The sequence below is a fragment of the Dromiciops gliroides genome, chromosome 5 (genome assembly GCF_019393635.1).
Source record: "Dromiciops gliroides isolate mDroGli1 chromosome 5, mDroGli1.pri, whole genome shotgun sequence".
NCBI lineage: Eukaryota > Metazoa > Chordata > Mammalia > Microbiotheria > Microbiotheriidae > Dromiciops > Dromiciops gliroides.
Window position 1 is genome coordinate 276,212,520 of NC_057865.1, and position 12,119 is coordinate 276,224,638.

The following is a 12,119-nucleotide window of genomic DNA, read 5'->3' on the forward strand; positions in this document are numbered from 1 at the left end:
TGGACTAAGAGACAGATGAACAGAAGCAGAGAAAGGGAGCTATATGAGGAAATGGAGGGTGAGAGATGAAGAAACAGAGACAAAGGGGGAGAGGGGCAGAAAGATGCAGGGAAAGAGGGAGAAGAGGAAAGATATAGAAATAGATGGGGAAATAGAGGGAGAGAGATAGAGTATGAAATAGAGATAAAGAGAGTGGAAGGAGGAAGGGAGAGAGATAGGGAGAGAGGAAGGGAGAAAGAAAAGAGGAGGGGAGAAGAGGAGCAAAGGAGAGAAGGGGAGGGAAGTAGAGATGGAGACAGCAGGAGAGGGGAGGAAGGGAGAGAAGCAGTCTAGCCATAGTTACTATAAACATTTGAAAATGCATCCATCCAGCTGATTTGCTAATTCCTATAATTCTCATTGCCGGCCATTAAGAGTACTACGTTTGACAAACACAGAGGAGAATGTTTGCTCTTTGCCCCCACCCCTCCTTGGTACAGAGATGGTTAAAACCCTTTACTTCTTTTTTTATTTTCCAAGTTCTAGGATTGGAAGAACCTCAGCAAAGAGAAAAGCCATAGCAGCTGGGACAGTCCTGCAAAGATTCCAAGCCCAGAAAGGACTCAGCAAATACCATCACATGCAAGTTTTCCAGCCCACATGTCAGACTGCATTTGTACAATGCTCTTCCTGGCAGACGTTTCTGGACCAAACATGTCTTTAAAAAACAGGTGGACCTTTAATCAACTGAATAACTAAAAATCCTACCCAAATTAGTATTAAGCCTAGAGGGAAAAATGATTGTGCATATATATATATATATATATATATATACACACACACACACACACATGTATGTACATATGATATACACACAAGCACATATATATGCATATATATGCACAAAATAAAGAAAACATGCCAGATGCCAGGCATTTCCCCCTCTTTTTTTTTCCATTTGCAGTTTTGATAGCAAGAGACTGCAGGTGTCAGGCCTGTCTAACATTTCACTTGGAAACAGTGTCTGGGATTATAGTTCTTAGAATGTTATTAATCCCAAGGGCTGTGTGTGTGCCTCGTGCCTAGAACACAGACACAGCACTAAATTTAGAGCCCTGACTGCGTGTGGTAAGACCTTAAATACAGGGAAAGTTAACAAGGGCTCTGACGTAGCCTTATAAGTGGGGTGAAGGCTCTTAGCCCAAGCGAAACTGATGAGCACGGGAGGAGGTAGGGAAATGACTGGGGGCTGGGCAAGAAGCCCACACGTCTCTCCAGCCCCTTCCTAACCTATATTCCTCACAGTGGGGAATTTCGTATACATCTTTAGAGGACATGAGGCTGGAGAAGTCACTGGTACTCAGAGGCACTTGGGCTCATGAGGAGACCATCAGTCCCTCCTTCTAGATGAGGGATTCTTAACCTGGGATTCTTGGACTGGACTGGGTCCGTGTTTAGATTTCTGGAGGTCTGTGAACTTGGAGGGGAAAAACAAACAACATGCCTTTATTTTGCACTAACTTCTAAAAATCAAACATTTACTTTATCGCGCTAAGAAGGGGTACACAGGCTCTGGCCAGAGAAACCAGTCCAGGGCATAAACAAGGGGAAGGACCCCTTTTCCAGATATAAACCAGTCCAAACTAGGAAAGCATCCTTCTTAAAGGAACACATCCCCATTCACTATGCAGTCTAAGTGAATTCTATCCATAACTGACTGTCCTGAGCAGCAGGGGCAGAGACTAAAGAGGGTGCCTGCAATTTGGAAGGGGATTGAACAGTTATCCTGTACACCTGACCCATGCCACACTGAAATGCTAATGCTTACATGAAACAACATTTCATGCTGTTGCCTAAAAGAATAGGAATTGTTCCACTACGGATACTGTGAAAGGATTACTTTCTAAAAGTAGACATCAAACAACAAGGCGAGAAATGTCCATTTGAATCATCCTCTCTACCTCCTGAAAATAACACTCCAGGGAGATCAGTCCCAAGAAGCACATGGGTGGGTAGCTGGATATGCACACCTCAGGGTTCTTTATAACCTGATTGCCAGCAGGCATTTAGTTGCTAACAACAAGTTCAACCTAAGTGGCCCCTGTTTCTTCCTCCAGCCCCACAGAGAGCCCAGGAACTGATCCCCTTGGGCTCTCAGCTCAGACCCCCCTCTCACTGACGGAAGCCAAACAGAGAAAGCCCAGATAGACAAAAGGCAGCCGCATGAACCCAGACAGCGAGCTCCTTACCATAAATTGCACATTGTCGAATCCATTGGCCACCAAGTGGTTCTCGTACTGAGGTAGCCCGATGTTCTCCAGCCATTGTCCCACCGTTTGGACCGGGCACCGGGGTCCTGCAAGAGGGTGGAGAGGGAAGCGTTTAAGCAAGGAGTAGCCATCCACGGGGTAATAGCGGTAGTCCTGGGCTGAGAGGTGGCATTGCCACATCATGTTGTGTGGAAAGTTGCTGTCATAAGAGCCCGCCAGCTTGACCGATAAACGTTGGGATTTTTCTCACGAGAAAGAAAAGTCAAAAGGCAAACATAGTTGTTGTTGTTTTGCCAGGGAAGGTTAGTGAGAAAGAGGAAGGGAGGCTCCTAGCTCCACATTTCTCACATATTAGCAGTGGACTAGGGACTGTGGATATCACACCGGGGCCCCCCGGATCCCAGAAGAAGCCAGCGTGGCAAGCCGTCAGCGGCTGCCTGGCTGACTGTTCTCTGGTTCTCCGGGATGCTTAGAATACTCCACACTGAGCTCTGACACCCGCGAGCAGACAAGACTTCTTCCTCATCCAATACTCCTACACTCATTGGTATTCAGCTCCATGCTCCTGGCGCCCCCCTCGTTCCGCTCCCCTTCATTACCCAGCCCAGGCTACACCTCCCATTTTCAATAATAGCCATGAGATAAGGCAGATTTGTGTGTGTGTGCGTGCGCGCGAGTGTGTGTGTGGTGTGTGTGTGTGTGTGTGTGTGTGGTGTGTGTGTGTGTGTGTGTGTGTGTGTGTGTGTGTGTGCAAGCTGTAAGCCCCGTTCCTGCTTCTGCCGCCTCCTACACACCCATCCAAGCATCAATCTTGAATGATGGGAGCAGTCAAAACAAATGCAGAAAATAGCAAGATTCACAAGCGGACCCTGGTGCTTCGATCTCAATTGAATAGTTGTCCCCAGGTTATGTATTTTGGGGCGTGTGTGTGTGTGTGTGTGTGTGTGTGTTTTAATGTCTCAGAAGGCACGAAGGGATGTAAAACATTAAACTATAGCCTGTAGCAGGGTTCACTACGTGTTCCTTTATTTTTTAAAAAATGCAACAGAGAATTATTTCGGATTTGAAGCTGTGTTTGAAACCTTTTGGCAAAAGATTATTCATTTCCTTTTAATGATGCTGGTTCAAAATGAATAGCAGAGGTTAGGTTTTTTTTTTTGAGGGGGGTGGGAGATTGCACTCCCTCCTTAAAATTCTGCAAGACATAAAAACTTACAAGAAACCCTTAAGTCAAAACAATTTATTTCTCAGCTGTGAATTTTCAAGCTTATAATAAGATATTATGAAACATAAAGAAGACTTCGTTGGGATGTTTATAACTCAGTCTGTTGGGTGGGGTGGTGTTACTATTGCAACTTGACCAAAAAGGGGGCATTTTTTTTTCCTACTGGAAAGAGACAGGCTGGTAATAGGGACATTCTGGTGGATTTGGAATGCCAGAGAATTTGTATTTGAATCCTGGATCTGCCACTTGGTAGCTGTGAGACCTCAGAGAAGTCACTTGCCTTCTCTGGTGCTCATGTTCATCAACTATAAGAAAGAGATTAGATTAGATAATCCCTGAAGCCCCTTTCCAGGTCTAGGTCTAAGTATCCTAGGAATTAAAAAAAATTTAGCTCCCAAATAATTAAAAAATATAGATATGAATAACTGTCAAAGACCAGTGGTTTATACCTAAAGGACACTATGCAACTAATTTCAGGAAGTCACAGTTTACCCCCCAAAAGGGATGCAAATTTAGGATACCTTACTAAATTTACTTTGCCTGGCATTCTATTTCAATGATGGGAAGCTCTAAATATTAGTTTATTTCTCTCTCTCTCTCTCTCTCTCTCTCTCTCTCTCTCTCATCTAGATCTTTGTATATATGTATGTATGTATGTATCTATTATCTATATATAGCATGTCCCCAAAGTCTTAATGCACTAAAACTTTGGGGACATGCTGTATAGGAAAATTCCCTATTTAGAATTTCCCTTCAATGAAAAAGATTTTAATTTAAGCTTTAAAAGCTTAAAACTGCAATAAGACTTTTGGGACACCCTGTATTTAGTAAAAAAATTAAAAGTTGTCTCCCTATAATTTATACCCATTGGCCCAAGTCCTCGCTTCTGGGGCTAAATAGAATCTTTAAAACTACTTTCTCACTGCTATCCTTTTTAAAGGCAGTTGCCCAATACCTTTCCCTGACCCATCCTCATTTATGGTTACAATATATACATGTACTGCTCACTGAGTAATGAGAACTGGGTTCAAATTCTATTCCAAGATATTTGCAAGCTGCTTAATCTAATGGATAAATCACTTAAAACCTTCAGTCTTCCTCATTAATAAAATGGTATAGGGGCAGCTAGGTGGCACAATGGATAGGGTACTGGCCCTGGAGTCAGGAGTACCTGAGCTCAAATCCAGCCTCAGACACTTAACACTTACTAGCTGTGTGACCCTGGGCAAGTCACTTAACCCAAGGTGCCTCACTAAAAAAATAAAATAAAATAAATAAAATGATATAACAGCAAGAACAGACTTTTATACAATGTTTTACATGTGTTAGCTCATTTTGACCTCTCAACAGCCCTGAGTTGGTTGCTTGAAAAAAAATTGGTTAGATCTGTGATTCCATGGGTGTAGAGAACTCCCTTTACCAATGCAAATGGCCAGTTCCTTTGCAACTTAAAGTCATGGAGAGATTTCCTTGGTATCACAGAGAGGATAAAGACCATGCCCATGGCCATACACTGGGAACTAAACCTTCTAATTGTGAGGCTGGCTCTCCATCCAGTACTTAACACTGTTTCACAGCTGCCATGTGACTTGGCTGCTCAGGTATTATAGAGGAGAAAGCTAAGGAGTAGACTCTCAGGGAATTTCCCAGGCTCACATAACTAGTATATCTCAGAGACTGAATTTAAATTTGCCCTCCTGGCTCTAAGTCCAATACTCTATCCATTGTGCCATCTTTTGTTGTTGTTAAGTTATTTTTCAGGTGTTTCTAACTCTCTGTGACCCCATTTGGAGGTTTATTTGAAGAGATACTTGAGTGTTTTGCCATTTCCTTCTCCGGCTCACTTGACAAATGAGGAAATTAAGGTAAATACGATTAGGTGACTTGCTCAGGGTCATAAAGCTAGAAAGTGTCTGAGTTGAGATTTGAACTCAGGAAGAAGAATCTTCCTGGCTCTAGGCCCAGCATTCTCAACACTGTGCCACCTTGCTGCTTTGAGGAAAGTGTTTTGTAAACCTTAAAGCAGTATACAAATATGAGCAATTGTCATGGTTGATGTTGCTGTTGCTGTTGTTGCTATTATTATTATAATTACCTCTCCAGGGTTTTTTCAATTAACTCCTATATGATATAGTTTCAAGTCCCCCTCACCACCATTCTGGTTTCCCTCTTCTAAACAAGTTTCTGTTGATCAATATCTTTTCCAAAATATGGCACTGATAATTGGGCACATTATTTCAGATGTGGTTGGTCAAGTCAAAGCATAATGGAACCCTAATTTCTTTTCTTAAGGACACTAAACTTATGTTAATTCATTCTAAGACTGAGTTAGCTTTTTTGGCCACCACGTTCAAAATGTTATCTCCAGATGAGTTGGCAGTTCATCAAGACTCAGAGATTTCTTTAAAATATAAATTGGTCTATAGTCAAACCTACCCCATCTAGTACTTTTTTGGCCCAATTTTATTTGGCATCTGAATGGTAGGACTTCACCTTCATTGCTATTAAATTTCATCTTATTAGAGTTGGCTTGGTGGCTAGCCTATTGATTTTTTTTGGACCTTGATTCTCCTATCAATGTTATACCATTTGAAAATCTGAGAAGCATGCCTTCTATGTCTTCATCTGAGTCATTGATTAAAAATGTTGAACAGAAAAGGACCATGGACAGAAGCCTTTATTAGAAACCTCAATCTAGATGGACAGTGATCATCATCCATTTCCATTCTAACAAATGACCTCCCTCCAGATAATTTCCTATCAGCCATCCAGATATGCTAGATCTATAATACTCACCTTGACTACGTCACAAGATGGATAGGAAGATTAAATGATATCTTTGATGTGAAAGTCAAGTCAATCAATAAACATTTATAAATATTACATGCCAAGCACTTTGCTAAGTCCTGGGAACACAAAGAAAAGTAAAACCATTGTCCCAGCCCTCAAGGTGCTTACAGTTAAATTGCAGGGCGGGGATAACATGCACACAACCATGTATAAATCAGATATAGACAGGATAAATTGGAGATGATCTCAGAGGGGAGGACTGGGGAAGGTTTCCAGTAGAAGGAAGGAGTATACTGAGATCTGAAGGAATCCAGGAGAGCCAGGAGGTAGAAATGATGAGGGAAAGAGCATAGTAGAGAGCCAAAGAAAATGCCAGAGTTGGGCATGTCATGTGCAAAAAACAGCACAGAGATCAGGGTCATTGCGCAGCAGAGCATATGGAGAAATCTTTTCGTGTATGTGGGCATATACCAATAATTTATATATATACACCATACACACACCTATATATGAATATAGTATATATGTTGTATACAGTAGGAGTCTGGATAATTAAATAATAAAATATATAGTGTTACATATACGGTATTATTGGTAAAGTGTTTGGAAGAAGGTCAACTGTAGGAAAATCACAGAATCTCAGAGCTGAAAAGAATTGCAGAGGTCATGAGATCATATGTAGATGACCTCCACTTTTCACTGTGTCTATCTGAAAGCACATAATGGTACACACATTGTGTCTCCCAGTAGAATATGAGCTCCTTGGGTTTTTTCTTTCTTTTTTCTTTTCTTTTTTTTTTTTTTTTTTGGTTTTCTCTGTATCCTCAGAGCTTAACACAAGTGACTGGCTGGCTACAGATGTAGAGTTGAAAGTAAATAGCCAGTGATAGCTAGGTGGCGCAGTGGCTAGGGCACCAGCCCTGGAGTCAGGTAGATCTGACCTCAAATCTCGCCTCACACACTTAATAGCTGTGTGACCCTGGGCAAGTCACTTAACCCTGATTGCTCCCCACCCCCACCCCCAAAAAGAAACTAAATATCAAACAACCTGCGTCTCAGTCAGATAAGCTTTGTAATTCCTAAGGCAAGATTTCTGATTGAGATCCTTTTTGGATCCTAATTATGTCATCCCATCACTGTATTAGCTTTTTTTTTGGGGGGGGGGCAATAAGGGTTAAGTGACTTGTCCATGGTCACACAGCTAGTAAGTGTCAAGAGTCTGATGCTGGATTTGAACTCAGGTCCTCCTGAATCCAGGGCCAGTGCTTTATCCACTGTGCTACCTAGCTGCCCTGCCTTAGCTTTTACTCCCCAATTTGTGCCATCTACAGATCTGATCATGCATACCACCGCTCTCCTCTTTGAAATCCAGCCTCCCCACCAGCTGCCAAACTGACAGTCCTAAAGTGCACAGCTGCCCATGTCACTCACCCAGCTCAAGAAGCTACTGTGGCTGTCTATTTCCTCCAGGTTTAAATATAAATTCTTCCATCTGACATTTAGTGATCTTCACATCTGCAGTCCAACTTAACTATTTCAACTGCTTTCACATGACTTTCCCCCTTCATGCATTCTAGAGTTTGAGCAAAGGGATCTACTTGCGGTTAGCATATATAAGGTTGCCATATGTTATCTTCATACTTTTTCACAGTCTGTCTCCCATACCCAAAGTTCTCTCCCTTCTCACGTAGGGAACTTGGTAACTCCAAAATTCCTGTAAGACCCAGTTCAAGTGGCTCCTCTGGCAAAGACCTTTTTAAAATTTCCCAGTCATAAATATTCTCTTACTGAAATTACCATATATATATATTAAATATCATTTATATGTTAATAAGATAAACATGTTATTATATAAGAGATATGTCATGTGTAATATACTGCATATAACATGCCATATAGTGCTTATATGTTACACGTGTACATTATATATTTCTTATGTGTTAAATAATATATTACATTAAACATTATAATATAGGGACTGGAGCTATGATTTCATGGGCACAAAAAATTCCCAGGTGAAGAAATGTCCTCTACTCATTGTAGTTCTAGACGTTTTCTACAACTCTTAGTCTCAAATATATGTATTCTATATATAACACATAAATAATATATGATATATAGCATGAAGTAGAGAGTAATTACAGGAGGAAGAGAATGTTTTTGGTTTTTTTTTTGAGGGGCAATGAGGGTTAAGTGACTTGCCCAGGGTCATACAGCTAGTAAGTGTCAAGTGTCTGAGGCCGGATTTGAACTCAGGTCCTTCTGAATCCAGGGCTGGTGCTTTAACCATTGTGTCACCTAGCTGCCCCAAGAGGAAGAGAATGTTAATCATACTATTTGTCTTTAGGTATCATATAGGTAAATGCAAAGAAAACATGTATATGTTGCTTGTAGGTATCTGTGTATCCTCTGTTTTGTGATAGCAGAAAGGTCACCTCCCTGATGACCAGGACCGTTTTCTTTGGGTCACTGTGTTTCCAGTGCCTAGTATAATGTCTGGTATACAGTAGGTGCTTAATAAATGCCTTTTGAATTTAATTCAGTTGAATTCCGATTCTTTCACCCAAGGTATCCATGATCTTCCCCTGTGTCTTTCTGTTAGCCACATATTTGATAAGTATTGTGTCTATTGTCAACCAAACTATTGACAATAATATTAAACGAAACTTGAGACAAGGGAGGGGCTCCCTAAAGGTGATCTTCTCTCTTCCTATTTATCCATTAAACACTACTCTGGCCAACCCACCAGTCTGACTCTACCTCCCAGTGCTACGGTCCCATTCCCTCATCTGTGAAATGGGGATAATAATAGCACTTACCTTACTGGGTTATTGTGAGAATCCAATGAATTAACACACACAGAGCACTTGGCAAGCCTTTCATCACTACCTAAATGCGAGCTATTAAAGCCTGTCTTGTGAGCCTTGGTGTGTTCCTGGAGAGTTAATGCATTTTGTTACCTTAAATGAAGTTTTGCTTTTCTCTTCTGCCTGTGTTGAATTCTTTAACTACAGACAACCTAGTGATTTTTTTTTATAAAAAATGATTTTTATCCTGATGTGTTACGGGAGCTATAGTCTTGTTATAAGAAACTCAGGTAAGGAAATTCTGCCAATACAATTCAGCAACTGTTCTGCAAACGACAATCTCAGAGAGCTGCCTGGACTCTCGAGAGGTTAAGTGACTTGACTAGGGTCACCAGTGTATGTCATAGACTTGTGCGCAGGTCTTCCTGGCCCCGAGATTCACTCTGAATGAATGACACCAAGATGCCCCACAAGTACGGGATCTAGAATGAGGCTGGTGATCATCCCCACCACACTCTATCCTGTTTGGTTTTGATTGCCACATTTTCATAAATGACAGTACATCTCCTATGGCCACACCCATACAAAGGCCATTCCTCCTCCCTTCCATCTCTTAGCATCACCAGTGTCCTTAGATATTCAGTACGCACAAGATCAGATTTCCACATGAGGCCTTTCTTGTTCTCCCCTAACCACAACTGCCTTTTTCCCAAATGACCTGTATTTTGTACCTGTTTTATAGATGTTTATTCTCTGTATTCTGCCCAATGCATGCAGGGACTTTTTCACCTTTAGTTTTTATACTCTCAATGCCTAGCAGAGTGCCTGGTATATAGTTGGTTCTTCAAAAGTGCTCTTGGATGGTTGACTAAACGTGTGGAAAAGTTGGAGTAGCATGTGAATGTGTCCAGAGGACAGAGGTCAGAATGGGAAGGGGTCTGGAAACCATGACAGTATCAGCTGAAGAAACTGAGGACATTTAAATAACAGGAAAAAAGGAAAGGGCATCACAGCTGTCTACAATATTGGAAAGGTTGTCAGATAGATTAGGAAGGAAGATGGAGTAGATTCGTTCTCATTGGCCCTAGAGGGGGAGAACTTAGACTCAAAGGTAAAGGCTGCTGAAGGGCTGATTTTAGCTCAATCACACAAGGGAAAACACAATTTTAGCTGTTAGGGAGATTCAGCTGCCTCTGAAAATAGCCCTTCAGATAAATACTAGCTGTGTGACCTGAGGCAAGTTGCTTAACCTCTCTGTCCACCATGTTTCTCATCTAAAAATAATGGCTTTGGATTAGGTGACTTCTAAGGTCCCTTTGAACTACAAAACTATGATCTCAGGATCCCACAGTCCTATCAACTAATCGACCAATATTTATTAAGGTCCTATGACATACATGCCTGGCACTGGGCTAAGCTTTGGGGATACCCGAAAAAAAAGAGGCAAAAGGTAGTCCTTGCCTTCAAGGAGCTTACAGTCTAACAAGGGAGACAATATGCAAACATATACAAGTTATATACAGATTAAAATAGGAAATAATGAACAGAGGGAAGGCACTAGAATTAAGAAGGGCTGGGAAAGGCTTCCTGTAAAAGATGAAATTTTGGATGGGAATTAAAAGAAGTCAGGGAGGTCAGTAGTCAGAGTGGAGGAGAGAAAGCATTTCAGGCATGGATGACAGCCAGAGAGAATGCCCAGAGTTAAGAGATGGAATGTGTTGTTGTTGTTGTTTGTTTGTTTGTTTGTTTTGTTTCTTTGCGAGTTAAGTGACTTGCCCAGAGTCACACAGCTAGTAAGTGTCAAGCATCTGAGGCTAGATTTTGAACTCAGGTCCTCCTGAATCCAGGGCTGGTGCTTTGTCCACTGTGCCACCTCGCTGCCCCTGAGTGTCTTGTTTGTAGACCAGCCAGGAGGTCGATGTCACTGGATTGAAGAGTATGTCTAAGGAAGTTAGGAGCAAGAAGACGGGAAAGGTAGGAAGCGGCTAGATTATAAATGGCTGAATGTCAAACAGAGCATTTTGAATTTGGTCCCAGAGGTGACAGGGAAGCAGTAGAGTTTATGGAGTAAGGGAGTTAGACGTGTGCTTTAGGAAAATCACTTTGGTGGCTAGAGGATGGACTGGAGAGGGGGAGACTTGAGGAAAGCATCCCCTTCATTAGGCTATTGCAATATTCCAGGTGTGAGGTGATGGGGGCAGTGACAGAGGAGAGAAGGGGGCATATTGGAGAGATGTGGCCAAGGTAAAATCGGCAGGCCTTGGTGACAGATTGGATAAGGGGCAGGGGGAGGTAATGAAGAGGAGAGGCTGACTCCTAGGTTGTGAGACTGAGTGAGTAGAAGGATGATGTCCTCTATAATAAAGAGAAAGTGACAGGAAGGGTGGGATAGGGAGGAGAGGACTTAAGGGGAAAGATAATCAGCTCTGTTTGGGGTACTCCCCCACACAGAACAAAATCCCTTCTCTTCTTCATCTCTTAGAATCACCAATTTTATTGAATACATATAAGAGCAAACCTCCAGTCTGAGATGTATGAAAGGCAGTTGGAGACATGAAATTGGAGGTCAGCAGAGAGACTGAGGTAGGGTAGGTAGATCTAAAAATCATCAGATGGCAATTAAATCCATGGGAGTTGATGAGATGACCAAGTGAAGTAGTATGGAAGGAGAAGAGAAAAGAACCCAAGATAGAAGCCAGTGGAACTACCTGTGGTTAGAAATTGTGATCTGGGAGCAGCTAGGTGGTGCAGTGGATAGAGCACTGGCCCTGGAGTCAGGAGGACCTGTGTTCAAAACCTCCCCAGACACTTGACACTTACTAGCTGTGTGACCCTGGGCAAGTCACTTAACCCCAATTGCTTCACCAAAAAAAAAAAAAAGAAAAGAAATTGTGATCTAGATAAGTATCCAGCAAAGGGCCAGACTCTACAAAATCTGAGAAGTCCCGTTAAAATGGAACCTTGTCTAGAAGGGGCAGTCAGAGAGGTAGGAGGAAAACTAGGAAAGAGGTGAGCAGCCCAAAAATCTAGAGGGAAGAGAGTATCAGA

The 12,119-nt window shown here is 42.0% G+C and overlaps 1 protein-coding gene across 1 annotated transcript in view; it reads right to left on the reverse strand.

Moving 5' to 3' along the window:
* The window catches only part of ANKS1B (ankyrin repeat and sterile alpha motif domain containing 1B), a 1,325,415-nt gene that overhangs the window by 511,221 nt on the left and 802,075 nt on the right, over positions 1-12,119 (reverse strand). Inside the window, 1 exon segment of the mRNA XM_043965259.1 lies at positions 2,229-2,335. Within this exon segment, the coding sequence (XP_043821194.1) occupies positions 2,229-2,335 (107 nt within the window).